Source organism: Rhineura floridana, chromosome 5 (assembly GCF_030035675.1).
Source record: "Rhineura floridana isolate rRhiFlo1 chromosome 5, rRhiFlo1.hap2, whole genome shotgun sequence".
NCBI lineage: Eukaryota > Metazoa > Chordata > Lepidosauria > Squamata > Rhineuridae > Rhineura > Rhineura floridana.
This window is the reverse complement of record NC_084484.1, coordinates 160,744,084-160,771,970: the sequence shown is the minus strand read 5'-3', so window position 1 is coordinate 160,771,970 and position 27,887 is coordinate 160,744,084. Positions and strand designations below refer to the sequence as shown.

The window sequence follows — 27,887 nt, the reverse complement described above, 5'->3', positions numbered from 1 at the left end:
CAGGTCTGATCATTTGCATGCTTGTTGAGTTCAATGGGATTTACTCCTGTGCAATCATGCTTAGGATAGGTTAAACTGACCATGGAGGAGGAGAAGGGGGAGGGAGGCAGGAGGAAGGGGGAGGAGGGGACAGGAGAGGGTAGGAGAAAGGGAAAGGGAAGGAGGGGGAGGGGACTGGAAGAAGGGGAGGAGAGGGGAGTGAGGAAGGAAGGGGAAGAAGGTGGGCAGGGGGGAGGGGTGATGAGAGGGAGGGGAAGTTTCATCATTTGCATGCTTATTGAATTCAATAGGAATTACTCCTGTGCAATCATGCTTAGGATAGGTGAAACTGACTTCGGGGAGGGGACAGGGGAAAGGGGAGGGATAGAGGGGAAGGTGGAGGAGAGAGGGGAGGAAGGTGGAGGGGAGGAGGGAGAAGGGGAGGAGATGGGGGGGGGAGACTGAACAGAAGGAAAGCTCCTTTCATTTCCAAAAGGAAAATATTGCTAACAGCATCATTATTTGGGGGGTTCCCCCCCCACAATTTTTATTCCACAGCACACACTTGTAGTCTTCCACCCAAATTTAAACCAAAGCTATAACTGGCCACATCCACACCAGACCTTTATCCACTTTAAACAGTCATGGCTTTCCCCAAAGAATCCTGGGAAGTGTAGTTTGTGAAGTGTGCTGAGAGTTGTTAGGAGACACCCTATTCCCCTCACAGAGCTACAATCCCCAGAAGAGGTGCTGACTGTTAAACCGCTCTGGCCACTGGAGCTCTGTCAGGGGAAAAGGAGTCTCCTAACAACTCTCAGCACCCTTCTTTAGGGGAAGCCATGACTGTTTAAAGTGGAAAAAATGGCTGGCGTGGGTGTGGCCCCGATTATGAGTCTGACTTTTAGAACACCGACAGTCGGTTCTTACTGAGCCTGTGCTATCGTTGACTCCAATGTTAAATTTCTTAAATTAATTAGAAATCAGCCACACATTTTTTTAACTTTTAAATTGCAGAAGATGAAGGTCAAAATATGGGGCAATGTCAGGAATAGGATTACCGGTACTCTGTGAACATGGCTGATTTTTAATTAATTTCAACATATTATGAGACCACTGACAGAAAAAAGTCCAACAGGGATCTGGATTTCTTTTCTCTTGTTTTACACTCTGAACTCTAGATTCTCTCTGAGTGTTTTGTGTATTGCCATGAAAACTTAGAGGGTTCTTGAGCAAGCATTTCTGAGTTCAGGACTGTAAGTTTTGTACGGTTTTGTTTTGAAATGAGCTTATGGAAAGCAACAGAATGTATGGGGGTATTCTCAATTTAATTGGGGGAATGTGAAAAAGTCATGTTGGCTATAGTATACAGGCACTCTCATGGCTGTATAAGAAATAAATAAATAAATAATAGGTTGGATATATGGGTCAAAGCTGTATGGGATATAAGAACCTAAGACTACCAGGTTGTGTCTATCATCAGAAAGAGGAAGACAGCACTTCTACACAATCCAGGTGTGTGTTTTTCATGCTTAGTGTACTCCAAAAAGATTTAACTATGAAGAATTCCTTAAGTTTTCCCTGTAAGGAAGGTGCTGGTATGTTGTCCAAGTTTAGCATTTGTTTCATCAGTTAGACCCAGTTGGTTAAGGTTTGGGGTGGGAAGGGGCTCGTGGGGAAGGAAAGGTGGCTTATTTTGGTTTCTATTATTAAACCTTCGATTGATGTATTCCAAGTTAAATTGGTGGTTGTACATGGTGGATGTTAAGGGAGCAGAGGGGGGGAGAAAGAAGGGGGGAAGAGGTCGGGGGAGAAAAACCCAAAGACATTATGGCTAATGTAAAAGTTCTAATCCTCAATGTGAAGGGGCTAGGTGACAACATAAAGAGGCACAGAATAACCCGTTATGTAAAAGGTATGGCCCCTGATATTACCTTCTTACAAGAAATTCACTCACCCCGTACCTCTGAAACGCTCTTGAAGCATAGCTATTTTGACAAGCAATATTTAGCAGTTGGCTCTGCCAAGGGCCATGGTACAGCAATTGTATTCAAAAGAGAAATTTCCCTTTTGAAGTGCAAAAAATAGTGAAAGACCCAGAAGGGCGCTTTATTTTTTTAGTGGGCCTATTAGAGGGCTCCCATCCAATAACAATAGGCACATTATATGCTCCAAATTCAGGGCAATTAAACTTCTTAACTACAGCATTTCGAAGACTAAAGAAAATTGGGAAAGGGGACTTTATTCTTGGGGGAGACCTAAATCTAAATCTAAAAGGGCTAGATCCGGAATTGCTTGTTAAATCCAAACTGCAAAAATCAATTATTAAAGGCAAACATAAAACATTAAAGAAAAAACTACAAATCCTACAAATGATGCACAAATTTGTGCTAAAAGGAGTTTGGGCGGAACTGTACCCAGGGGACCATGGTTTCACTTTTTCTTCGAAGACCCATCAAACTCAGACACGCCTGGATAGCATCCTAGTATCAGAGACATTACTGACACAGGTGGCAAGTGCCACCATAGGGACTATTACAATCACTGATCATGCCCCTGTCATAGCATCCTTTTCAAACCTGAGCACTCAACAAAACTCCCCAGTTTGCAGGTTTAATCCAATCCTTCTTACTACCCCAGGCAGCACAAATACTATAAAAGACACTTTAAAAATTATTTCACAGAAAATGAAACTCCAGACACCTCTATCACTACCCAATGGGAGGCCATGAAGGCGGTGGTGTGTGGCATCTGTATAAAAGAATTAACGAATATTTAAAAAATAAGCAGGTTACGGACAGATGCTATAATAAGAAAGCTGGAAATATTGACAGTGGAATATGGGAGCAGGATCTAGAAAAATACTACGCTCCATGGAAATAAAAAGACAGGAATTGGATTTACTAGAGGTAAACAAAACAATGGTCAGTCTGCTATATGCAAAGCAACATTTTTATGAATATGGAAATAAAGGCTCTAGATTATTGGCGAATTGGATCAAGAAAAAACAAAACAAAAGGGTGGTACACAAACTACAAAAAAAAGATGGGGGGCTAATATGGGAAACTAAGGGAATTAATAGAGAATTTACTAATTTTTATAGCGAACTATATAAGGATAGCAGTAGCTCAATGAGTGCAATCCAGGACTATTTATCGAATGTGCAATTGGCAGCTCTGACAGAGGAGGAGAAAGCAACTCTGATACCCCTGTTCAGTCTGAAGAAATTGATGAAATCATAAGCAACTTGAAGACCAATAAATCCCCAGGACCGGATGGGTACACTAATGAGTTTTATAAACATTATAAGGAGCTTCTCACTCCAAGGTTGGTGCGTTTATTTAATGGAATATTAGCTGGTGACGCCTTTCCGGAAACCTGGAGATATTCCAAGATAGTGGTTTTACCAAAACCTTTTAAAAATCCTCTATACATGGAGTCATACAGACCGATTTCATTATTGAACTCTGATTATAAAATCTTTACAGCTATTTTAACCAAATGTATGAATTTAATTATCACAAAATTAATTCATCCCGACCAATCAGGCTTCATTCCAATGAAACAAATTGCTGACCCTATTAGATGCATTTTAAATTTGATCAAATATTGTAAATAAATTGCCCCTTGCTTTTTTATCTCTTGACATTTTTAAAGCTTTTGATTGCGTAAACTGGACTTTTTAAAAGGAAACTGCATGTAGAATGAATTTTGATCCTACAGTGTTATCAATCATAGACAAAATATATAATACTTCCTTGGCATCTGTCAGAGTGAATGGAATTGATTCAAATTTAATTTCTATTTGTAGGGGTACAAAACAAGCGTGTCCCCTCTCTCCTCTCCTGTTTTTAATAGCCATAGAACCCCTGACACAACGTCTCAGGAGCAACAATGCCATCTCTGGGATCTCCATAAGAGGCGACACTCATTTATTAAGTCTTTACGCTGATGACATGGCATTGCTGATTATCAATCCGGTAAAAGCAACCACTCACATTAAAAAAGAATTTGATCAGTTTGCTCAGGTATCGGGATTGACAGTTAATTTCCAAAAATCAGAGGCATTATGTTTTCATTTACCCCCTAGAGATCAAAATATGTTTGGAGAAATTTTAGGTATAAAACTCTGTCCAAAACAAGTACGTTATCTGGGAGTACAAATACATAAGAACTTTAACAATCTATTTCAAGCAAATTTCAGACCTACATGGATGTCAATTAAGGCGAACATGAAAAGATGGAGCAAACAATCTCTCTTTAACAGCAAGAATAGCAGCGCTTAAAATGAATGCACTTCCCCGACTCACCTTCCTCTTTCACACACTTCCTATATGGATTTCAGACAAACAGTTTAAAATATGGCAAAAAGAGTGGGAATTCTTCGTATTTAAATCCAAGAGGCTTTTCAGGAAAAAATTAATATACCGACAGGTAAAGGCTGGAGGGTGGGGGATGCCCCACCTAAAATTATATTATGAAACCAATCAACTCTACCATCTTATTTTCCTGATCCTGGACAGCACTAGAAAGGGTTGGGTCCAAATTGAGAATGTATTGGTGGATGGCCTACCTTTGAACACATTATTTTTCAGAAAAATTACTAAAACAACATTGCAACGCATAATGGGAAATTATTTCATGGCCACATTGATTAAATGCTGGAAGAAGTGTGAAAAAACTCTGGTTGGTTTAAATTCTCCTTTGACTCCTCTCTTCTTCCATCCCAGTTTTTATAATAAAAAAAGATATATAGCCTGGCAGGAATGGAAGTTGAGGGGACTCTTCGGTATTCAAGACTTTTTCACTAACAACCAATAACAGAGTAATCTTAGAGATACGCTGGGTGACATTAATTTTCTTGGATCCAATGGCGTCAGACACATGATTTTTTATCAAGGACACAAATCAAAGAACAGGCTTGTTGCCAATTAAACCCTTTTGAACAACTGATTGTAGCTGCAAATAATGGTGAGAGAGGCATTGTTTCTCAAATATATTCAATGTTACTATCACTTGAAGGCACTGACTTATCCAGTCTCAAGATGCAATGGGAGAATGACTGTAATATTTTCACAGATGAAGGGGTGTGGCGTACTTATTAGCAAAAACCTATAATAAAATCAGCCTCCAGCCAACTACATGAACATATGCTAAAATTGGTGCATAGATGGTATGTCACTCCGGTGTGGCTGTCCCGAATAAACCCAGCAATGTCTTGACTTTGTTGGAGGGGCTGTGGGGAGCGGGGCACGTATTTACACATGTGGTAGTCTTGCCCTCGGGCCCAGTCATTTTGGAATCTGGTATTTGAAGAAATCCAGTTGATTGTGCCTGGGCCCATGGCCAGGACACTGCAGGTGGCACTCCTTAATCTCCTCACCGATGTAGATGTGGATGAGAGGGACAAACCATTAATTGGACATCTACTTATGGCTGCCTGTGTAACAATAGCAAAACATTGGAAAGACCTAAAAGGTGCAACGGTAAAATATTGGTATCACAAGATCTAGTTCATTGCCTTTATGGAAAAACTAACATACAAACTAAGGGCTGCCCGTGGTATTTCTAAAACTGACAAATTTACCTCAATATGGTTTTCTTTTATCCAATATGTTAACAATAAAGAGCACAATCAAAATCCACCATCTTATTATGCTAAAATTTGGAGCAACTAACGTTAAACAAATTTAGAAATGTTTTTTTCCCTTACCTGCTTCATCCACCATTGTTTCATCCACATCCCCTTATTCCTTAAGTAATGCCACCTGGTTGGGGGGGAGGGGGGTTGTTTGAGCGGCTTGTAATTAGTTGTATTGAAATTGACATTTGTGTAAAAGATGTATGTTCTCAATTAACTACAATGTGTGTATTACTCTCTTAGAAGAAACAACAAAAACGTCTGTTACATCATATTGTAAATTCTATTTGGAAAATCAATAAAACATTATATATATATATAATGGCCTGAACCTGGAGGACAGTACCACCACTACTTAGCTTCTGCCAATGAAGCCCCTCTGAGCATTCCATCCTCAAAGCTCTATAACTGCCACCTTGGTAACAGCATTTGTATGTTAGCAGCTGATGAAGGCGGAAGCTGAAACGTTTTGTTAATACAATAAAAACCTCTGTTTGGTTAATCACAATTACGTTCATATATATATATATATATATATATATATATATATATATATATTTAAAAGAATTCCTTAAGGTCTTTTCAACAAAAATGTCCATTCAGCAGCATGTCTAAGCAGGTGTGGAAAGCAGACATCAAATGCACATTTGATGCACATCAACCTTCCTGAGACAACTAAGGCGGGTCTGAGACATTTTGCCGCCTGAGGTGGGAGACAAGATGGAAACTGTCCCCATTCCATGCACAAAAGCCAACCAGACTGGCAGTTGAACCATGGTTTTCCCCAGAGAATCCTGGGAAGGGTAGTTCGTTAAGGGTGCTGAGTTGTTAGGAGATCCCTATTACCCTCACAGACCTACAATTCTCAGAGTTCCCTGGGAAGAGGGATTGATTGTTAAACCACTCTGGGAATTGTAGCTGTGTGTGGGGAACAGGGATCTCTTAACAACTCTCAGCACCCTTAACAGATTACAGTCCCCAGGATTCTTTGGGGGAAGCCATGACTGTTTAAAGTGGCAACATAGCACTTTATATGTATGGTGTGGATGTGGCCCTACTCCAGCACTGGTGATGGGATAGTGTCCTCCAGTGCACCTGAGGGAAGCATAGGTGCAGAGCAGGCTGCATTACACATAAACATGCATCTCTGTCCACTCCCATCCTTCACCGTCTGTTGCCCGAGGCAGCTTCCTCATTCTTCCTCATAAACTATATCGGAAGGACAGGGAAGGACGTATTGGTGGCGGAGTCGCTCTATAAGTGAAAGAAAGCATTGAATCCAGCAAGCTCGAAACCCCCAAAGAGGCAGACTCCTCCACAGAATCGTTGTGGGTGGTGATACCCTTCCCCAGGAGGGACTTAATACTGGGAACAATCTATTGTCCCCCTGATCAAAATGCTCAGGGAGACCTTGAGATGAGATATGAAATTGAGGAAGCATCCAAACTAGGAAATGTGGTAGTAATGGGTGACTTCAACTACCCGGACATAGACTGGCCGCATATGTGTTCCAGTCATGACAAAGAAGCAAAGTTTCTAGATATTCTAAATGACTATTCCCTAGACCAGTTGGTCATGGAACCGACCAGAGGGACGGCAACCCTGGACTTAATCCTCAGTGGGGACCGGGACCTGGTGCGAGATGTAAGTGTTGTTGAACCGATTGGGAGCAGTGACCACAGTGCTATTAAATTAAACATACATGTAAATGGCCAATTGCCAAGAAAATCCAACACGGTCACGTTTGACTTCAAAAGAGGAAACTTCACAAAAATGAGGGGATTGGTAAAAAGAAAGCTGAAAAACAAAGTCCAGAGGGTCACATCACTCGAAAATGCTTGGAAGTTGTTTAAAAACACTATATTAGAAGCTCAACTGGAGTGCATACCGCAGATCAGAAAAGGTACTGCCAGGGCCAAGAAGATGCCAGCATGCTTAACGAGCAAAGTCAAGGAAGCTCTTAGAGGCAAAAAGTCTTCCTTCAGAAAATAGAAGTCTTGTCCGAATGAAGAAAATAAAAAAGAACACAAACTCTGGCAAAAGAAATGCAAGAAGACAATAAGGGATGCTAAAAAAGAATTTGAGGAGCACATTGCTAAGAACATAAAAACCAACAACAAAAAATCTATAAATACATTCAAAGCAGGAGACCATCTAGGGAGGTGATTGGACCCTTGGATGATAAGGGAGTCAAAGGTGTACTAAAGAACGATAAGGAGATTGCAGAGAAGCTAAATGAATTCTTTGCATCTGTCTTCACAGATAGGGCAGATCCCTGAACCTGAACTAACATTTGCAGGAAGGGATTCTGAGGAACTGAGACAAATAGTGGTAACGAGAGAGGAAGTTCTAAGCTTAATGGACAATATAAAAACTGACAAATCACCGGGCCGGATGGCATCCACCCGAGAGTTCTCAAAGAACTCAAATGTGAAATTGCTGATCTGCTAACTAAAATATGTAACTTGTTCCTCGGGTCCTCCTCCGTGCCTGAGGACTGGAAAGTGGCAAATGTAATGCCAATATTCAAAAAGGGATCCAGAGGGGATCCCGGAAATTACAGGCCAGTTAGCTTAACTTCTGTCCCTGGAAAACTGGTAGAAAGTATTATTAAAGCTAGATTAACTAAGCACATAGAAGAAAAAGCCTTGCTGAAGCAGAGCCAGCATGGCTTCTGCAAGGGAAAGTCCTGTCTCAGTAACCTATTAGAATTCTTTGAGAGTGTCAACAAGCATATAGATAGAGGTGATCCAGTGGACACAGTGTACTTAGACTTTCAAAAAGCGTTTGACAAGGTACCTCACCAAAGACTTCTGAGGAAGCTTAGCAGTCATGGAATAAGAGGAGAGGTCCTCTTGTGGATAAGAAATTGGTTAAGAAGCAGAAAGCAGAGAGTAGGAATAAACGGACAGTTCTCCCAATGGAGGGCTGTAGAAAGTGGAGTCCCTCAAGGATCGGTATTGGGACCTGTACTTTTCAACTTGTTCATTAATGACCTAGAATTAGGAGTGAGCAGTGAAGTGGCCAAGTTTGCTGACGACACTAAATTGTTCAGGGTTGTTAAAACAAAAAGGGATTGCGAAGAGCTCCAAAAAGACCTCTCCAAACTGAGTGAATGGGCAGAAAAATGGCAAATGCAATTCAATATAAACAAGTGTAAAATTATGCATATTGGAGCAAAAAATCTGAATTTCACATATACGCTCATGGAGTCTGAACTGGCAGTGACTGACCAGGAGAGAGACCTCGGGGTTGTAGTGGACAGCACGATGAAAATGTCGACCCGGTGTGCGGCAGCTGTGAAAAAGGCAAATTCCATGCTAGCAATAATTAGGAAAGGTATTGAAAATAAAACAGCCGATATCATAATGCCGTTGTATAAATCTATGGTGCGGCCGCATTTGGAATACTGTGTACAGTTCTGGTCGCCTCATCTCAAAAAGGATATTATAGAGTTGGAAAAGGTTCAGAAGAGGGCAACCAGAATGATCAAGGGGATGGAGCGACTCCCTTACGAAGAAAGGTTGCAGCATTTGGGGCTTTTTAGTTTAGAGAAAAGGCGGGTCAGAGGAGACAGAAGTGTATAAAATTATGCATGGCATTGAGAAAGCGGATAGAGAAAAGTTCTTCTCCCTCTCTCATAATACTAGAACTCGTGGACATTCAAAGAAGCTGAATGTTGGAAGATTCAGGACAGACAAAAGGAAGTACTTCTTTACTCAGCGCATAGTTAAACTATGGAATTTGCTCCCACAAGATGCAGTAATGGCCACCAGCTTGGATGGCTTTAAAAGAAGATTAGACAAATTCATGGAGGACAGGGCTATCAATGGCTACTAGCCATGATGGCTGTGCTCTGCCACTCTAGTCAGAGGCAGCATGGTTCTGAAAACCAGTTGCCGGAAGCCTCAGGAGGGGAGAGTGTTCTTGCACTCGGGTCCTGCTTGCGGGCTTCCCCCAGGCACCTGGTTGGCCACTGTGAGAACAGGATGCTGGACTAGATGGACCACTGGCCTGATCCAGCAGGCTCTTCTTATGTTCTTATTCTGTCTAACGGTACGGCCTGCCCTTAGGGGGAACCCAGCTCACTTCTACTATGAAAAGACTCAGAAAAAAAATATATGTGATTACCTCGGCTCCTAAACTTAGAGCTATGATTTCATCCTCAAATGCAGAATGTGTGTCTATGTGAGGAGGGATTCCTGTAACATAAACATAAAATGGTAGTTCAGTACAGAACAACAACTGAAATGTCATTTTCCCACTTTTACTCTCCAATAGTTCTACTCTTCTACACTGATAGACCAAGAGGTTTCCACCATCCTCTACTGCAATCTTTACCAACCTGGTGTTTGGGACAACTCCCATGAGCCCTAGCTAGCACGTGCTGGCTGAAGCTGATGAGAGTTGTAATCCAAAACATCTGGTGGGCACTAGGTTGGGGAAGGCTGCTCTACAGCATATGTGGGAGATCCTTTGGGGCTCCAGATGTTGCTGCACTACAACTCCCATCAGCCCCAGCAAGTGCTAGACTGTGCTACAGTCTTCCTAACAAAAATTCACTTGAGGAATGGAGATGCTTCTATCTCATGACCAAAGAAAGCAAAAGCTTGTTGCAAGTGCTAGGAATGCTTTAGGCTGGGACTAGATCTTTTGGCAAAAGCAGATTCACCAACAGCAACAACAACAGCCCTATGACTCCTCTTACTTTCGCGATAGTGTCTAGTGATGCAAAATGTCTTATATGACATCATAGAGCGTTGTGTTCCCCTGCACTCCTCCACTACTGGCTGAAGTTTGCAGGGAGCAGGGCAACTCACAGCATGATGCTACCATGTCATGTGTTTTGCGTCACTAGACATTTTGGAGAGAGGAAGAGGGGAGGGGTTGTAGCTCAGTGGTGGAGCACATGCTTTGCATGCAGAAGGTCCCAGGTTCAATCCCCTGCATCTCTTGGTAGAGCTGGGAAAAGACTCCTGCATGAAACTGTGGAGAGCTGCTAGTCAGGGTCGACTGCACTCAGCCAGATGGACCCATGGTCTGACTGGAATGCGGCAGCATCCGGTGTTCCTGACAAGTCATGGGGCTGCTGTTTTCAGTTTGAACTAGGTATCAAACTGGAGATGTGGGGGCTTGCCCCATATACCAAAGGTATATACTGCCATCTCCCCTGTGTCACATTTCTAAGTTGACCAAGAGCACTTTCTTAAGATGCCTTCACAGTGCTGACTCCCCTGGCTCTGGACAGGATGAGCCTAAGAGGTTAAGGATGTTAATGGAACACATGTACATACCCTGTCCAGGTTCATACTGATTTATAGTCAGTTGATCAGGTTTTTCTTTAATGTATCCCATCTTCAGGCATTTTGCAAGAAGTGTGTTACAGATATCAGGCAGGCCTGACAGTACAAGAAAAGATATAAGCAAAAGGTTTTCTAACTCTTCCCACACACACACACACACGACTGTTCCACAACAAAAAACAAATAAAAAAGCTGTGACGTTTAATGCTGAAATCTTCACAAAGAATACTTCTAGGACTAGGGAGACCCAGGTTCCAGTCTGCACCCAACTGTGAAGCTCATTGGGTGACCTTAAACCTGTGACTATTTCTCAGCCTAATCCTGCCTCACAGGGCTGTTGTGGTGTTAAAAGGCAGATGGGGAAATGACAAGCACGCTGCCTTGACCTGCTTGGAGGAAATGTGGGGTATAAATGTAATAAATAAAGAAATAAATGTAGCCATAGTTATTCATCTTACACATTTCTGCTACATAGTTGAAAACATTATCCTTGATGCCATTGTAGAAGAGAGTGTTTTGGAATTTTCACAAGAACTGTTTTCATGTGCCTTCCAAACATGGCTATAACTTCCACCCATGTATCTCAAATGCGCTATACACCCACGCTAGTAGCAGAAAGTAATTTGAAATAGGCTAATTGCAACTAAATGGTCTCTGCATCTTTATGAGCATGAGTTGTGGGGGGTTTCCCCTGGATTGCAGCACGTGTTTGCACACTGGTGAGCCTTTGAAGAAGGCAGCACTTTGACTTTGTTTGCCAAATTAATGAATTTGAAATTATCATACTGTGCCTGTCGCTTGGAGTAAGCAAATTCTGATGTGTGGGGAGAGGGATGGGATGAATGGTAATGCATGCTGTCTTAATGTGTATACAGTCAGGCTTAACATGCCTACTTCTCGCTGTGAGCAAAATTTTGAACAGAATGCAAGAAGTGCTTAAGGGTTGCTTCCAACTTTATTCTCCCCTACTATTGTTTAAAAATCATAGCTGCAAAGTTGGATGACTTAGATATGAATATGAAACTCCAGTCTTTCAAAAATCCTGCTTAAGTTTTTGCGCATCTCATACTCAGATCTTCAAAGACACTCATTGTCAAGCATTTTCTGGATGCTTCCCTACACACATTGACAAGAAATTGACTCAAACACATATCTAGGCTGCAGTCTTATATCCATTTCCCTAGGAGTAAGTCCCACTGAAATCCATGGGATTTACTGCTGAGTAAACATGAGAAGTTAAAATACCCAGGCGAATGGAAGCCGTACAATGCAATCCCATTTTTCATGTTTGCTTGAAAGTGATTTCAGTGCGAGTTACTCCCTAGTAAGAGTGCATAGCATTGCAGCCGCAGATGCTTAACTGGTGACAGTACCACTAATCAGTGATGAAAGAACCTGTATTGCCTATTAAATGGAGCAGAGATAAGAGGCATTCTGACTAGATGCTCACCTCCTGGTAATGGTCTGTCTCTGTCAACATTGTTGTTATCATATCGAAACTCATATCCAAAATGTTTTACCCTCCTGTGTTTTAGAGATTGCTGAGCTGCGAAGTGTAAAGGAAGAAACACAAAGCGAGGTTGGAATTATAAATAAATGATCACAATATATACTTTCAGCTGCCATAGTATTGTGGCTAAGAGACCAAGCTAGGAATCGCAAAGTCTCTGACTTTTATCTTGCCTCTGCCCTCTAAGTGGCCTTTGGCAAGCCACTAAATCCCTCCCATCTGTAATATCAGGGGATGATACTGACCTACTTCAAGGGTTGTTGTATGGATTACAACTAGATAATGCTTGTGAAGCACTTTTCACTAGTTTTATTTATTTATTTAGTAGATTTCTATCCCTCTTTTGACTATCGTTCACAAACTGGCTAAAAACATTTAACAAAACAGAAAAGATACCCCATGAACCACATACTCAAAAACCAAAACAAAACAACCAACCCCTCCCTCCCCGCTCCCCCCCGCAGCATCAGATGTTCATTCCCAAAGGGCAGTTGCTATAAGTTGGCTGTTTGGGAGAACAAAGAGAGGGATAGTCTGACAGTCACATCCACACTATACATGTCACCAGCAGTGTAGTTGTCCAGGGTCTTGGGGGGGCTCTTAGACCCCTTACTTTTTTGAGAGCAGGGTCCCAACATCTCCAGCATCCTATGAGCCAATAAGCAGGAAAAGGGAGAATGCTGGTCACTGGGAAGAGTCTTCTAACATGCTTCCTTGTACTTTCCTGGTGACTGGAGCCAATCAGAGTGAAAGCAGTCAAGTCAGCCACTGAGAAGGCTCTTCTCTGTAGCTAACACACTCCCCTTTCATACTTATAGAAGGCTGTATAATCTTAGAAGGGGGTGTGGCTATGAGGGGGCATGGCTGTGACTATCATAAAGGGACCCTGCACTTCTGAATTTGCCACTACGCTATTGCATATCGCTCATATTTAAAGCACAAGGCTTCCCCAAAACAATCCTGGGAACTGTTGTTTTTCCCTCACAAACCTACAATTCCCAGCACCCTCAACAAACAACAATTCCCAGGATTCTTTGGTGGAAGCCACATGCTTGCTTGCTTGCTTGCTTTATTTATTTATTGCATTTGTATACCGCCCCACAGCTGAAGCTCTCTGAGTGGTTTACAACAATTAAAAACATCAAAAAATGTATGGTGTTGATGGGACCCTCTTCCTCCCCAACTGAGCAATAGGTGTCTGTTGGTCGTGTGGGTGGGTCAAACAGTGAACACTTCAAAGAGCTATATCTGTATAAGCCTCTGTGTTGAGGCTGCAAATCAAGGAGGATTAGCATGCTTATTTTATTTATTTATTACATTTATAAACCACCTTTCCTCCAAGGAGCTCAAAGTGGTATACATGGTTTTCCTCTCTCCATTTTATCCTCACAGCATTCTTGTGAGGTAGGTTAGGCTGAGAGATAGTAACTGGCCCAAGTCACCCAGTGGGTTTCATGGCTGAGTGTGGATTCGAGCCCTTGGTCTCCCAGGCCATAGTCCAACACTTTAACCATTACACCACACTGGCTCAGATGATGCAACAACCTTTGAACCAATTCTCTGCTGCCTCTCACATGGCTCTTTAAGCAATGAAGGCCTTCCTTCACGACCGAAAGGTTCCCAGGGATGGAGAAGTGGACTCCACAAATGTGTAGCAAGCAGTGGCCATCGGTACCTATTTCTCCCCCAGCCCCCATAATCCCTGTGAAAATGTCACAAGTCACTACTAGAAGCTGCCTTATACCGAGTCAACTGGTCCATCTAACTCAGTATTGTCTACACTGACCAGCATCAGCTCTCCATGGTATTTGGCAAGGATCTTTCCCCAGCCCTACCTGGAGATACCAGGGATTGAACCTGGGACCTTTTGCATGCAAAGCAGCTACTCTCCTGCTGAGCTATGACCCTTCCCTTAAGTTGTTCTTACTACGGTTAAATAACATATAGAGGCAGCTGGCATAAGCAGTAGCCTTAGAAAGAATTTGGATGCTGCAAGTGAATACACAAACAAAAGTTGAAAGATTCACTCATGCTGCCATTGCCCAGGGAGAAACTAGCCTGGTCAAATTCATGAATCCTCAAGCCTGTTCATCTGATCTCAGGTGAGATATATGTGCCAGTGATTTGCACACTGCTTTCTTAGCAAGAAGCAGATGGCACAAGTGAACTTCACATCTGCTGTCTATTTTAATGCAGTTAAACCTCCACATCAGCTCAAGTCACTGTTGTCTATGCAGATGACAGCATGGTTTTGTCTTGGTATAAACAGGTGTTGTGGGCAAGCAACCAAACTGACCAGCCGACCAAGACTGGCATGCTTTGCCTAAACAATCTCAAATGCTGCACCATGGCAGCTCAAGTTCTGTGTCCATAATTAAGCAAATGTACACAGATAAGATTAATATGCATGCTCACATTTTACTGTAGACCACAAGCAGAATTTTCTCGGAAAGGAAGGATGCGCATCCATAAATCAATGAATAATCTATATTATTTGAGCCTCACAGCACTTACAATATTTTGCCAAATGTTTAAAATAATATTGTCCAGCCCAATTGTCAGCACTATTCAGTCCAAAAATGACTAAAGCAGGGATGGAGAACTTATGGCCCTCCAGATGTTTTTTGACTAAATTTCCATTATCCCTGACAATTGGCCATCCTGACTGGAGCTGATGATGCGAGTTGTAGCTGAGCAACATCTGGAGAGCCATGGGCTTCCAACCTGTGGACTAAGAAGTCAGCAAGATGTAAACCTAGATCTAGCTGTCACAATTCTATGGATTAAGAACAAGCAACTGCCAAGGAGCATGATGGTCAGGTTTAGGGATATTAAATTTGTGAATTGCTTCCCACTAAAAAGTCCTGAAGCAATTTACTACGACGACGACTACAATGACTACTACTACTACTACTAATAATAATAATAATAATAAATTACAAAACATATTAAAACAGATCTAATAATATGATACTTGGAAAAACAAAAATATCTTTGCCCAGTTCCAAAACAATGACAAGGCTGGCAAAAGGCAGGCCTCCCTGGTGTTTCTGAATCTCATATCACCATCATCATATCACCAATTTGAATTCTGTGGCATTCAGATTGTAACACAATAAAATGCAATATAAGAAATAAAAGAAGCAATAAAATACAATGCAGCATCTTGCACAGCACATTACAATTGCTGCAATAGGCTGAAAAATCATTAAGGGTCCCCCAAGACCCTCAGCAATTTCCAAGTGGTCTGTGGAGAAAAAAGTTTGGGAACTATTGTTTTTAATCAGTAGAGATGACAGAATAATCAAAAAGGTCGTGTCCTCTGAGGCAGAGTACTTCTTATATCTCAGATTCTCATTCTTGTTCTCTTTCTTCTCGCCATGTAATGGCAAAACAGCATAACATTTTGGAATTTTACTTGAATGTTGGTGTGAGCATTATATTTGCCAATATAGACAAATAAAACAAGGAATTCTCAGACTTTGTCAAAGCAGTTATCAGTCAAGGAAATAACAGCAGTTTGAGCATTTCTTTTACTATAAGAAAAATCAGATTGCTTGGGAGCTTGTACTCAGTTTTGCCTTTGTTCTAGGTTATTTATTAATTAAGTTTATATCCTGTCCTTCTTCCCAAAGGAGCCCGGGCAACTCATTTTTCAACAAAACATTTTAACAACAAAAAGCATCCTCTCGTTTGGATTACTGTAATGCGCTCTACGTGGGGCTACCCTTGAAAACGGTCCGGAAATTACAACTTATACAAAATGCGGCGGCTCGACTACTTACAAACTGTCGCCGCCGGGAGCATATCACCCCAATGCCATTCGACCTGCACTGGCTTCCAGTTGTTTTCCGGGCCCAATTCAAGGTGTTGGTATTAACCTTTAAATCCCTACACGGTCTCGGCCCAGTTTATCTGATGGAGCGCCTCCAACGCCACCAATTATGCTGCCCGACAAGATCAGCCACACAGGGCCTTCTCTCAGTCCCGCCAACTAAAACAGCTAAGTTGGTGGGGACTAGAGAGAGGGCATTCTCAGTGGCGGCCCCCACTCTCTGGAACTCCCTCCCGTATGATCTTTGGCATGCCCCATCCCTGAATGTATTCCGCCAGTCCTTGAAGACCTGGCTTTTCAGACAGGCCTTCGGGACTTCCGGGGAGGGTTAATCTCTATGACAAATTGCCCATTACTCTGAACTGTCATTGTTTATAGTTTTTATCATTTGTATTGTATTTTATTGTAACCGAGATGTACGTCGCCTGGAGTGGCCACAGGCCAGATAGGCGACACAGAAATTAAATTATTATTATTATTATTATTATTATCATGACTAATAACCATCATTGTTAAACATTTCTTCCATTATTTTGTCTGATCCCCTTTTAAAAGATATCAAAGTTGGTGGCAGCCACCACATCTTAAGGCAGTGAATGTTAACGATTAAATTGCACGAGACAGCTGAAGACAAAAGAAGGGACACATCTGCCAGCCTCCAAGACCATCTCCTTCCCTCTCAGCATCACTTCCAAGACCAGACGCCCACGTGTTCAGTTGCTGCTGCCTGGTAAGCATGATGATCCCCACCCTTCTTCCCAACTCAGACCCAGACCCACCCAGACCCAGACCCAGACCCACCTCCAAGGTTAAGAGGCTCAGGCTGAGGATGACTGTCGCTGAAACAACATTTGAGCTCTGCTCTAATGGAGTCGTCAGCTTTGGGCTGAAGAAGCGCTGCCATAAGAGGTTCCTCTTGTTTCGGTGTCTCCAGGTTAATAGGGGCATCTGAGGCTGAGGGCAATTCTCTCTCCTGCTCTGAATACCCAGCCTCACCTCCCCAAAATGGAAGTCCAATCCCATTTAGTATACTAAAAATAATCTCCCAAGAGTAGTGAACAAATGGTGGCTTTGCAAAGTTATGCAAAATAACAGACATTTTTAGAAAGCCTGGCTAGTCATAAGCATTTCTTACCAGTTGGGATGCTTTCATCCTCTGCCCAGTCAATGCTTTCCAAGAGTTGCCTTTCTTCCTCAGGTGAAACCAGGTCTTCAATTATCTTCAGGCCAGGAGGTAAGGCTGTAGGCATCATGTCCTCCCAAGGAACTATGAATATTAAAAAAATGAATGTTGGAAGATTCAGGACAGACAAAAGGAAGTACTTCTTTACTCAGTGCATAGTTAAACTATGGAATTTGCTCCCACAAGATGCAGTAATGGCCACCAGCTTGGATGGCTTTAAAAGAAGATTAGACAAATTCATGGAGGACAGGGCTATCAATGGCTACTAGCCATGATGGCTGTGCTCTGCCACCCTAGTCAGAGGCAGCATGCTTCTGAAAACCAGTTGCCGGAAGCCTCAGGAGGGGAGAGTGTTCTTGCACTCGGGTCCTGCTTGCGGGCTTCCCCCAGGCACCTGGTTGGCCACTGTGAGAACAGGATGCTGGACTAGATGGGCCACTGGCCTGATCCAGCAGGCTCTTCTTATGTTCTTATGCCCTTATGTAAAGAACTCTCTCTGCTGTTCTTTCAAGCAGCAGCAAGTTGATTAGACTCACAGTTCTCAAACAAAAAAAAGTTCTGTATTAATTTAATTTTTAAATTATCCAGTCTTTAAATGTTCTCTGGGCAGGCAGCCTCATCAAAATGATAAAGAACTTAATTATAGGGCTGGGCTGGATGTAACACTAAGCTACAGTTTAGCATTACAAGAAAGAGTCTAGCTTCCCCACCCATCCACCCACCCGCAGGTTCACATGCTCCCTCTTCCTCCTCTGGAGTAGCCATGAGGTGTCTTTCACAATCTTTTACTTTTAGTTCCATTTTTAATTTCCACAGTTTACCATATTATCCTCATCCAGACAAACTGTAGTAAATCTCAACTTTGGTTAATGGAAACAAGCCAACTTCAAACCTTAGTTTATGAAGCTGGTTGATTTTCACAAAGCACAGTTACAATTAACTATACTGGATGACATACTGATCTGCAGGTAATCTAAAACAGCAAGCTGAAACTTCTAATCTCATCCTCACTGCAGGACAGCTGAGAAGGCGTACACAAGCTCAGAAGAGAGGCTTGGCTCATTCATGTAATGCTAAATCATGGTTTATCATTGTGTCTGAATGAAGCCAAAGGATAAATTAAGTGCCATAAGGGGGAGGGGGAACCCTGCTCATCTTCCAAGTCCCTGCCTGAATAAAAAGCTCTTGCAAAACATCTTCTGCAAAATTAGTGAATTAAGTGGTAAAGCCAAAAGCAATCCTTGTCTGAGACAGCAATGCTCCCAGACACACACCACAGGATTTGTCCCCACACACTGTGCTATACAAACCCCCTTCTGTTTCGGACTAGAAAACCACACTGCTTCTAAAATTCAAATGCCTGACAGGTCTGTCAAAGTAAAAGGTCACTGTTTCCCCCAATTGTTCCAGGTGAGATGTCAGCTGCATTTGATTGTCTCTCTCCAGGACTCACAGGGATTATCAGTTGTTTGTGGCTCAGAGGCAACGAAGACCCAGCAGAAAAAGAAGACATGCCTAAACGCTACAGCCCAGATCAAAAGTATGGCAAAACTAGTTCTGTAAGCCAAAGAACAAGGGAGGCAGCCATTTTTCGCAGCCCTCTTCCCACTGAGAGGACTTACAAAAACAGTTTGTGTTGGGGGATGGCATCGGTTGCTCAAAGTCAACAAAATTTACTGAGCTAGAATAACACACATTGTATATGCCCAAGCAACTCAAAAAGAATATTGTACCAGAATGATCAAGGGGATGGAGCAACTCCTCTGTGAGAGAAGGTTACAACAATTGGGGTTGTTTAGAGAAAAGGCAAGTAAGAAGCAAGTGAGAAACTGTATACAATTATGCATGGCATGGAGAAAGTGGATAGAGACGTTTTTCGCCCTCATTCATAACAACAGAACTTGGGAACATCCAACAGAGCTGAGCTGTGGAAGATTCAGGGCAGACAAAAGAAAGAACTTCTTCACACAGCGTGTGGTGAAACTGCAGCATTTGCTCCCACAAGAGGCATTGGGGGCCACCGACTTGGATGACTTTAAAAGAGGATTAGACATATTCAAGGAGGATATACTGTTGGAGGCCGTATGCCTGCGAAGGCCAGTTGCTGGAAACCGCAAGAGGGGAGAGTGCTTTTGCTCTCAGGTCCTGTTTGTGGGCTTCTCATAGGCATCTGGTTGGCCACTGTGAGGACAGGATACCAGACTAGGTGGACTATTGGCCTGATCCAGCAGGCTCTTCTTATGTTCTTATCTTGGACTATGACTCCAAACCCCTTAAGCAGTGCACCTGACACTGCCACAAAGTACTATTTTCCCTGCCTCCCCACCTCAGATTGTCAGCCTCGCCTATAAGGCCTCAAATGATGCTAGCCCACAAGATTTTTATCTATTTTTGTATCAGCATGACTACAGAAATTCCTATGCCAGTCATTTGTGGCATGTGATAGCCTGAAATTTAAAAAGAACCAACTGTCATCTACTTTGCACAAGGATCCTTTCCTGGTCACCTCAAGATGGGTTCTTTCTCAAGTGTCTATTTACAAGCCTGTCAGGCCTACACTGTTAGATGGTCAACTGAGGAGAGGTGGGTTTGTGACTGAGTCTGGTGCTCACTACCCCTCCATCCCACCCAACAAGCAAAGGGCATTGAAAAAAATTGACAGTGCAGCACATCTTTGTACACAGGGAGAGGGCAAGGCTTCGTCTGAAGGCATATGATGCAGCAACCTTGTCAATGCTAAGCAAGTCTGAGTCTGGTCTGTATCTGGATGGGACACTGTCAGGGGACCCTGCCTTAAGTTCTGGGGTGGAAAAAAAGGCAAGGCAAAGATTTAGTATGCAAAAACAAATAATCCCCCATGTTCCAGAGGCCTGACTGGCCTCAACCAGAAATTGGTCGCTATATGTTGCCAGTCCCATGCTGTGGAACACACTTATAACAGTGATTCGGCAGGCATCTTCACTTTTGATTTTCAGGCATTTCTTGAAAACTCTGTTATGCAGTTGTTGAAATTTCTCATGAGTAGCCAGTCATTTTAATGATTCTGTACAGTTTTTAATGCTTTTTTATATTTTGATATTGCTAGACACAACCCTGATATTTTCTGAGAGGCTGATATGTAAATACTTTTATAAATAAAGAAATAAAATAATCAATCATTATCCATATGATATTATCCATCCACTTTAGGGACTGGATGAGGGACTGTTCTTACACACACATAGTCGCTGCACCCTTCTGGGCTGGAAGCAGGCAGAAGGAGAGATCCAGGTGCATTTGGCAGCTTTGAGACATATTGTTTACTTAAATGAAGGTTTTTTTTAGCTTGTTACAGTTTAGGCAGTATTGTTTAAATTAAAACCTAGGCAACTCTTGCATGATGCAAGCTCCCATATTTAATAGCATAGGAAACTGCCTTATACCAAGTCAGGCTATTAGTCTCTAGCTCAGTATTACCTCGGACTGGAAGCAGGTCTCCAGCGTTTCCGGCAGGGGACATTCCCAGCCCTACCTGGAGATACCAAGGATTGAACCTGTGACCTTCTACATGCAAAGCAGATGCTCCTCCACTGAGCTATGGCTATTTGGCTACTACAAATGATTCCTAAACAAAGCCAAAATGATCAGTATGTACTGAAAGCTAAAGAAGAAATGAATATCAAATTATTAATAGGCAGCTAACACTAATCAATAGCTTAAATAACTAATGGCGAAATAAATAAGCACATTGTACATGTTGCATTGCTGCCACCGTTGTTTTCGGTGGCTGCCCCTAGGCTCTGGAACTCCCTCCCTAGGGAGGCAAGAATGGCCTCCTCTGTGCAGTCCTTCCGTCGACAGCTAAAGACTTTTTTCTTCCGGCAGGCCTTTGGAACGGAAGGTTTTAAGGGTAGCGACTGAAGAGGATGCTGTATGTTATTGTTTTACTTGTATGCTCCTAAACTGGGTTGCAGTATTTTAAGTGTATATCTAATTGGTTTTAACATCTTAATAGTTTAATCCTGTTTTAATGCTGATTTTATATGTTTATATGTTTTATATTTGTATAGGTTCTTAATGATATGTACTTATTTTTATCTGGAAGCCGCCTTGAGTCCCAGTTTGGAAAAAGGGCGGGGTATAAATAAAGATAATAATAATAATAAATTCCTAACAACAGTGCTTAAAACAGGATCAGCCATGCACAGGGGGAAGATATCAGCCAGCGGAGTTGAACCCCAAGGTTTGCAGAAGCAATAATAAGATTATATACTATATATATTTCATTACATATTTGCACTAACTGTTGTCACACAGTAGTTCGCTGTAGGCCACAGACAGATGGTGCTGAAAACTACAGCGTGACTAGAGGCAGAGGAAGGGTGGCCCAGGCAACCCATGGAAGACAGCCAGAACAGGCTGCAGCAGCCCCCCAGCTCTGCTGGTCCCTCCCAGGATTCAGAGGCCCAGGCTGCTATTGGCCACCTTCCTCCTCCCCGGCCAGCTTGGGGATCCACTGCTTCTGCTGCTGCCACCTTGGATAATAAAGAGTCACCCCACATGGGACAGATGAAGATGACCAGAAGAGGCACCCAGCCAGCTTGGCAGCAACGGCATGAGGTAGGAAGGACACCGTCTAAGGGATTAGTGGGGGTGGGGAGTTGCCAAGGTCTAGGGTGTGGTGTGGGAGGTTTGGTGTGGTCTAAGAGGAGGAGGAGGGGTGGTAGGGATGGTGGGTGAGACCTAAGGGGAGGGGGGTCTGGCAAGGCAGTGGGGGTCAGGCGGGGTTGGCAAGTGAGCTAGTACATATAAATGTAAAGACCTAAGAGGGGACAACCCAATAAACCAGGGGTAGGGAAACTTGGACCTTCCAAATGTTGCTGAACTTCAACTCCCATCATCCCTAGCCATTGACCATGCTTGCTGAGGCTGATGGGAGTCTCGACACCTGCCATAAACAGTAGGGAAAACTGGCTCTGTTTGTGTAGCTATCTTAAACATCGATACAACAGCTATACCTTTTTCCACAAAGTTGAAATAGAGAACAACATTTTGACCAGAGTCCTCCAACATTATCTCCTTTCCATTGAGGGAGTCGTGGGCTCGTTTGGAATCTTCTGTCCTTCCAAATGTCACAAACGAATACGGTTTATTTGGTGGCATTAAGAGAGCTTCTACCAGCCCACATTCCTCTACCACGCAGAGCAGTTGGCATCTACTTACACCATTACCCAGACCTCCATTGGCAATAACCAGGCTCTAATTATGGAGAGGAGGGGGTGAAAAAAGGGGGAGGGGCAGAAAGGACAAAAGAGACACAGACATGACCAATCAACACTAATTTCTTCATCTGAAAGCAGCATTCCATAAATATGGCACAGCAATAAAGAGAAAATGAGGCTATTATCCCAGAATTGCTATGTGGCCAATTATACTTGGCATACTAAATGAAATGTTTAGATGTGAAATAACTGGGAATGTTGCAATATATTATTATTATTATCATCATCATCATCATCATCATTATTAAATAATAAATGCTAACATCTGTACCGGCTTAACATTTATGGAGCATCTACTCATAAACATTCTTCCTTTTTGGAGGAAGGGCATGATATAGATTTAGTCAGCAAATAAATAAAATCCAGGATGGATAGCTTGAAATACCCATTTCACTGCCTTCCCCAACCTGGTGCCCTCCAGATGTTGTTGGGACTCCAGCTCCAATTAACCTCAGCCAGCATGGCCAATGATGAAAGCTGTAGTCCAACAACATGTGGAAAGTACCATGCTGGCTACCTGTATGTACACTATAGCTCCTGATTTTGAGACAGCCTCAGGAGACGCAAAATATGGACTAGCTTAAACATTACACGGTACAATTACTGGCACACATGCCCCATGGCAACTTTCCCTTCCCTTGATGCACAGCACATGTCACCACATGAGTAGGAGCCATCAAGATACAGGAAGCTTTTTAGGATGTTTCTAAAATTGTTTTTTAAAGATGTTTTGTTTTAATATGTTGTTAAAGGTTTTTTCCCCAAAGTGTTTTAGAGTGCTTTTAGTGTTTTTGTTTGTCCCTTGGCCCCTTCTTTGAGGAACGGAGGGATATAAATTTAATAAATAAATAAATAAGCAGAAAAGGAAATACCTGAAGATTTATTTATTTATTATTAAATTTATGTCCCGCCTTTCCTCCCAAAAGGAGCCCAGGGCAGCAAACCACAGTAATAAAATACTAAAAAAACTTTTTAAAAAATCTTAAAAACAAAACTTCTTTAAGACATCTTAAAAACAGTTACGGTACAGATTGGGACAAAGTATCTATTTAAAAATGCTTCTTGAAAGAGGAAGCTCTTCAGTAGGAGCTGAAAAGACAACAGAGACAGAAGATGAAGTTGGATGTGAGGTTTACAGGGCAGTTGCTGCTGAACTTTTCCTTAAGTACACAGTGCAGGAAGGACATGTGTAATATGATTTTATCACACTGAGTATTCCCTCCACTTTCCCAAGAAAAGCCAATAATGTGGAACAAGGACTAGGAAACTCACAATGTGATGATGTTATGGATTCGCTTAACCGTACTTTAAGAGGACAGGGAGGAAATGCTTGACACCATGGGTTATGCAAGTTGGTCCATCTTGTTCCAACTTGCGCTATGCAAGTTGTTCCATCAGCACAAGGATTTCTCCTTGAGCAATGGAATGTTCTCCCCACACACACACGGGCCTCCTAAATATGTTCTGGGGTGTTGCCCAACCCTCCGGACCAGATTTAGGGACAGGCAGGGTACGCACAGGAGGGGAATCCCATTGTGCTAGTACTAATCCTTCCGCTAGCACAACTGTTTTGTTGAATACCACCCCATGTCTCCTTTTGGCCTTACCCACTGAATCACAAGTACAGTGGGGGGAAATAAGGACTGCAATGGAATTGTTCATACGCTGCGTAGAAGCAAAGAAATTTAAAGAAAGATAGAACAGAATACATGGATGAAGAATATTTTGTGACTTCTCTATTCTGCTTCTTCAGTTGTGGCCTACAGGGTTTAAGAAAAATATGGATTTCTTTAAAAGTTTGCTGCAATGGATTTTATCCCTTTCCAGTTTTCTTGGGGGGCATAAGAAAATACAGAATATAGGAGAAGGAAGCATAAAATTGCACACAATAGTATTTCCTAGGAAATGTTTCATTCAGGTTTTGTTCATTTGCTCAGCATCTGACTGATCACCACATTTGAGGATGGGCAGTGATCTGAGGGGTGGGAAAATATCCCTTCTATAATATATCCCTTCACTCACTTGCATTAAAAGTTTGGAGCTAACTTTTGTCTAGGCACCTCTTTGCTTCTTAACAGCTTGGGTTACACGTGGGGATCTATGGGTGGGTAGAGGTTGGTTTGTTATGCTGCCTTTGGGGTGAAGATTTGGACAGACAGCCTGCTTGCGTGCTTCTGAGAACAAACAAACAGGGATATTTAAACTTGTCTTATACTAAGGCCCCACATGCACTATACTTTAAAGCTGTATTATACCACTTTAAACAGTCATGGCTTCCCCCAAAGAATCCTAGGAACAACCAATCCCGCTTCCCAGAGAACTCTGGGAATTGTAGCTCTGTGACGGGAATAGAGGTCTCCTAACAATTCTCAACACCCCTAAGAAACTTGCTCCCAGGATTCTTTGGGGGAAGCCATGACTTGTCTAGTATTGCAACAGCTCTCCACTGTTTCAGACAAAGGGCATTCCCAGCCCCATCTGGAGATGCTGGGGATTGAGCCAGGGACCTTCTGCATGTGAGGCAGATGCACTGCCACTGAGCTATGTCCCTTCCCCTGGCTGGCCATTGTTGGGAAACAGGATGAATACTTATTTTAAACAGGAGGGATCTCCTTAGAGTTATGTGACGGGTACTTTTGTGGGCAAATAACTTTTGTGGACATGTTGGCGAGGCTGCTGATGCCCTTCATTACACAACTAAGATTCTGTTCTGTTGAGCCCTGTGCACTGTGCTAAGCCAAATCAAATTTAACTAAATATACAGCTGTGGAGGTAACTTTTTTTTTTAAAGAGGGGCCATCATGTAAACCAAGCAAAGGCTGTACATTGATCCCAACACACACACACACAAAATACTGGGAAGGGACAACTTCTTTAATACTGGGAAGGGACAACTTCCCAGAGATCTTAGCAGAGCAGACTATATGTTAATAGTGAACTGATTCTCCAAATGTAGACCCTTATGGAGCCAAAATGGCATGTGGGGGGGATTGAATAGTATATCCTGGAAGAGGAAATGGTTGGTTGGAACCCTGAACAGTAGCCCTCCACACTGCAGCATTTTGTTGTAGGCCCTATTTCAGGTGTGGGGAGCCTGTGGCCTTCCACATATTGTAGGACTCCAACTCCCAACCAGACCCAGTCAGCAAGGGAACATGTCCTGCTTGCTCCTACAAATACTTACTAGGAAGAAAGGCTGCAATTCTATACCTACTTTACTGGATGTAAGCCCTATTGAACTCAGCAGGACTTATCTCTGAGTAGACATGAGCCACATTCACACTGTACATTTATTCCACTATTATTCCACTTTAAACAGTCCTGGTTTCCCTCAAAGAATCCTGGGAAGTGTCGTTTGTGAAGGGTGCTGAGAGTTGCTAGGAGACACCTATTCTCCTCACATAGCTACAATTCTCTGAGAAGTTTAACAGTCAGTCCTTTTTCCCAGAGAACTCTGGGAACTGCCGGCCTGTAAGGGGACTATGGCTTTCCTAACAACTCTCAGTATCCTTCATAAGCTACACTTCCCAGAATTCTTTGGGGGAAACCATGACTGTTTAAAATGGAGTAAGAGTGGAATAAATGTACAGTGTGAATGTGGCCATGTACAGAATTTTACAGTAAGTCCCCTGAAGACCTACCTCTTAGTAAACCTATTTAAGGTCACAATACACAATTCTCATTCTAGTAGGTAACAACACAACTTCTAAGTCACCTTGGTAGGGTATGATACACACTCAATGCCCTCGTGCCTGAACAGAGTGTGTCTGGCCTTCATCTGCTTTTGCCGCAGCTTCTTCTCTGTTTTACTGAGTTTCTGTTGACTGATGCTGTCCGTCTCCATGATGAAAAGGCCAGCTAAAAAAGAAAGGACCAGGTTTTAAATTCCTAGAAGAAAACAAACAAAAAATAACAAATCCTGATTTTTATTCTGCTTAAACCCAACCATTGTCAAATATCATTAAAGGGGTAGAGGGTTCGCAGAGATTACCTGAGAAGCCACTTCCTTCTCTATGCCTCCATCACTGCCTCTGTAATCTACGCAGTGCAGCCTCTTAAGTGTATTGACTGCCAACAGCAAGATCACATTATAACAGCCAAACTAGATGTAACATCAGGAGATCCATGGTTGCCTCTATACTATTTTCTAAAAAATTAACAGTAGGGATATGTGTATGTGTTAGAAGATTTAGGACAGACAAAGAAAAGTACTTCTTCACACAGCGCATAGTCAAACTATGGAATTCGCTCCCACAAGCGGCAGTGATGGCCACCTACATGGATGGCTTTACAGAAGATTAGGCAAATTCACGGAGGGTAAGGCTATCAACGGCTACTTGCTACTTCTGGCCCGCTTGCATTGGCTGCCTGTATGTTTCTGAACTCGATTCAAGGTGCTGGTTTTAACCTATACAGCCTTACACGGCTTAGGACCACAATACCGATGGAACGCCATCATACTTCCGAATAGCAGTTGCTAGAAACCACAGGAGGGGAGAGTGCTCTTGCACTCACGTCCTGCTTGCCGGCTTCCCATGAGCATCTGGCTGGCCACTGTGAGAACAGGATGCTGGGCTAGATGGGCCACTAGTCTGATCCAGCAGGCTCTTCTTATGTTCACCTTTTCCTCCTGCACTGCTTTCCCAATGAAAATTACTCCCAACCCAAAATTGCTGTTTGGCCTGTCAGTAAAACAGTTCTTGGAACCGAGGGGGAGAGGGAGAGAGAACTTTCACGGTGGGAAATAGCTTTGCAGTAACATACACATACCCAGTGCCATGGTTCTGATCAGATTCAACCCCTGACCCTCTCCCCATGACTGCAGCAAACTTGTCATAACTATCTGCCCTCTAAATTGCTTCCCACAATGGTGGAACTGCTCCTCAGCACAGCTCTAACTTCCTGATATATATGTGCATAATATTGGCCAGCTTCACAGGGTTGTTATAAGGATCAAGGATGCACGTGCAAAGCACTTTGAACCACTGAAGTGTGAACCATAAATAATTACAATAACGAGGTTTTAAAACAATTTTATTTGAGTTGGCCATGGTAGGAATTAACTGGAGCTGAGCATATTCAGAGATCAAACTGCCCAGGGGCAAAAACTGGTGTTAGGCAAAGATTAGCACCATGAGAATTTTTCAAGTTCTTTATGTTTCTTTGCTTTTTTAATGT

At 42.6% G+C, this 27,887-nt stretch overlaps 1 protein-coding gene across 10 annotated transcripts in view; it reads right to left on the bottom strand.

Moving 5' to 3' along the window:
* ALKBH8 (alkB homolog 8, tRNA methyltransferase) overlaps nt 1-27,887 on the bottom strand; it is a 116,574-nt gene that overhangs the window by 82,927 nt on the left and 5,760 nt on the right. For 6 of the 10 annotated variants that reach the window (XR_009762894.1, XM_061628673.1, XM_061628680.1 and 3 more), the window contains exons 2-8: nt 26,701-26,856; nt 26,425-26,567; nt 22,446-22,686; nt 17,401-17,532; nt 12,371-12,466; nt 10,912-11,016; nt 9,749-9,819 (exon numbers count right to left, since the gene is read on the bottom strand). Coding sequence is in view for 9 of the 10 variants with exons in the window: in XM_061628673.1 (XP_061484657.1) it covers nt 9,749-9,819; nt 10,912-11,016; nt 12,371-12,466; nt 17,401-17,532; nt 22,446-22,686; nt 26,425-26,553 (774 nt within the window). In the remaining variant the exon portion in view is untranslated. Of the gene's footprint in view, nt 1-9,748; nt 9,820-10,911; nt 11,017-12,370; nt 12,467-17,400; nt 17,533-22,445; nt 22,687-26,424; nt 26,598-26,700; nt 26,857-27,887 lie in introns of those variants that run through there. The other 4 variants (XM_061628676.1, XM_061628674.1, XM_061628677.1 and 1 more) reach the window with 3 other exon arrangements.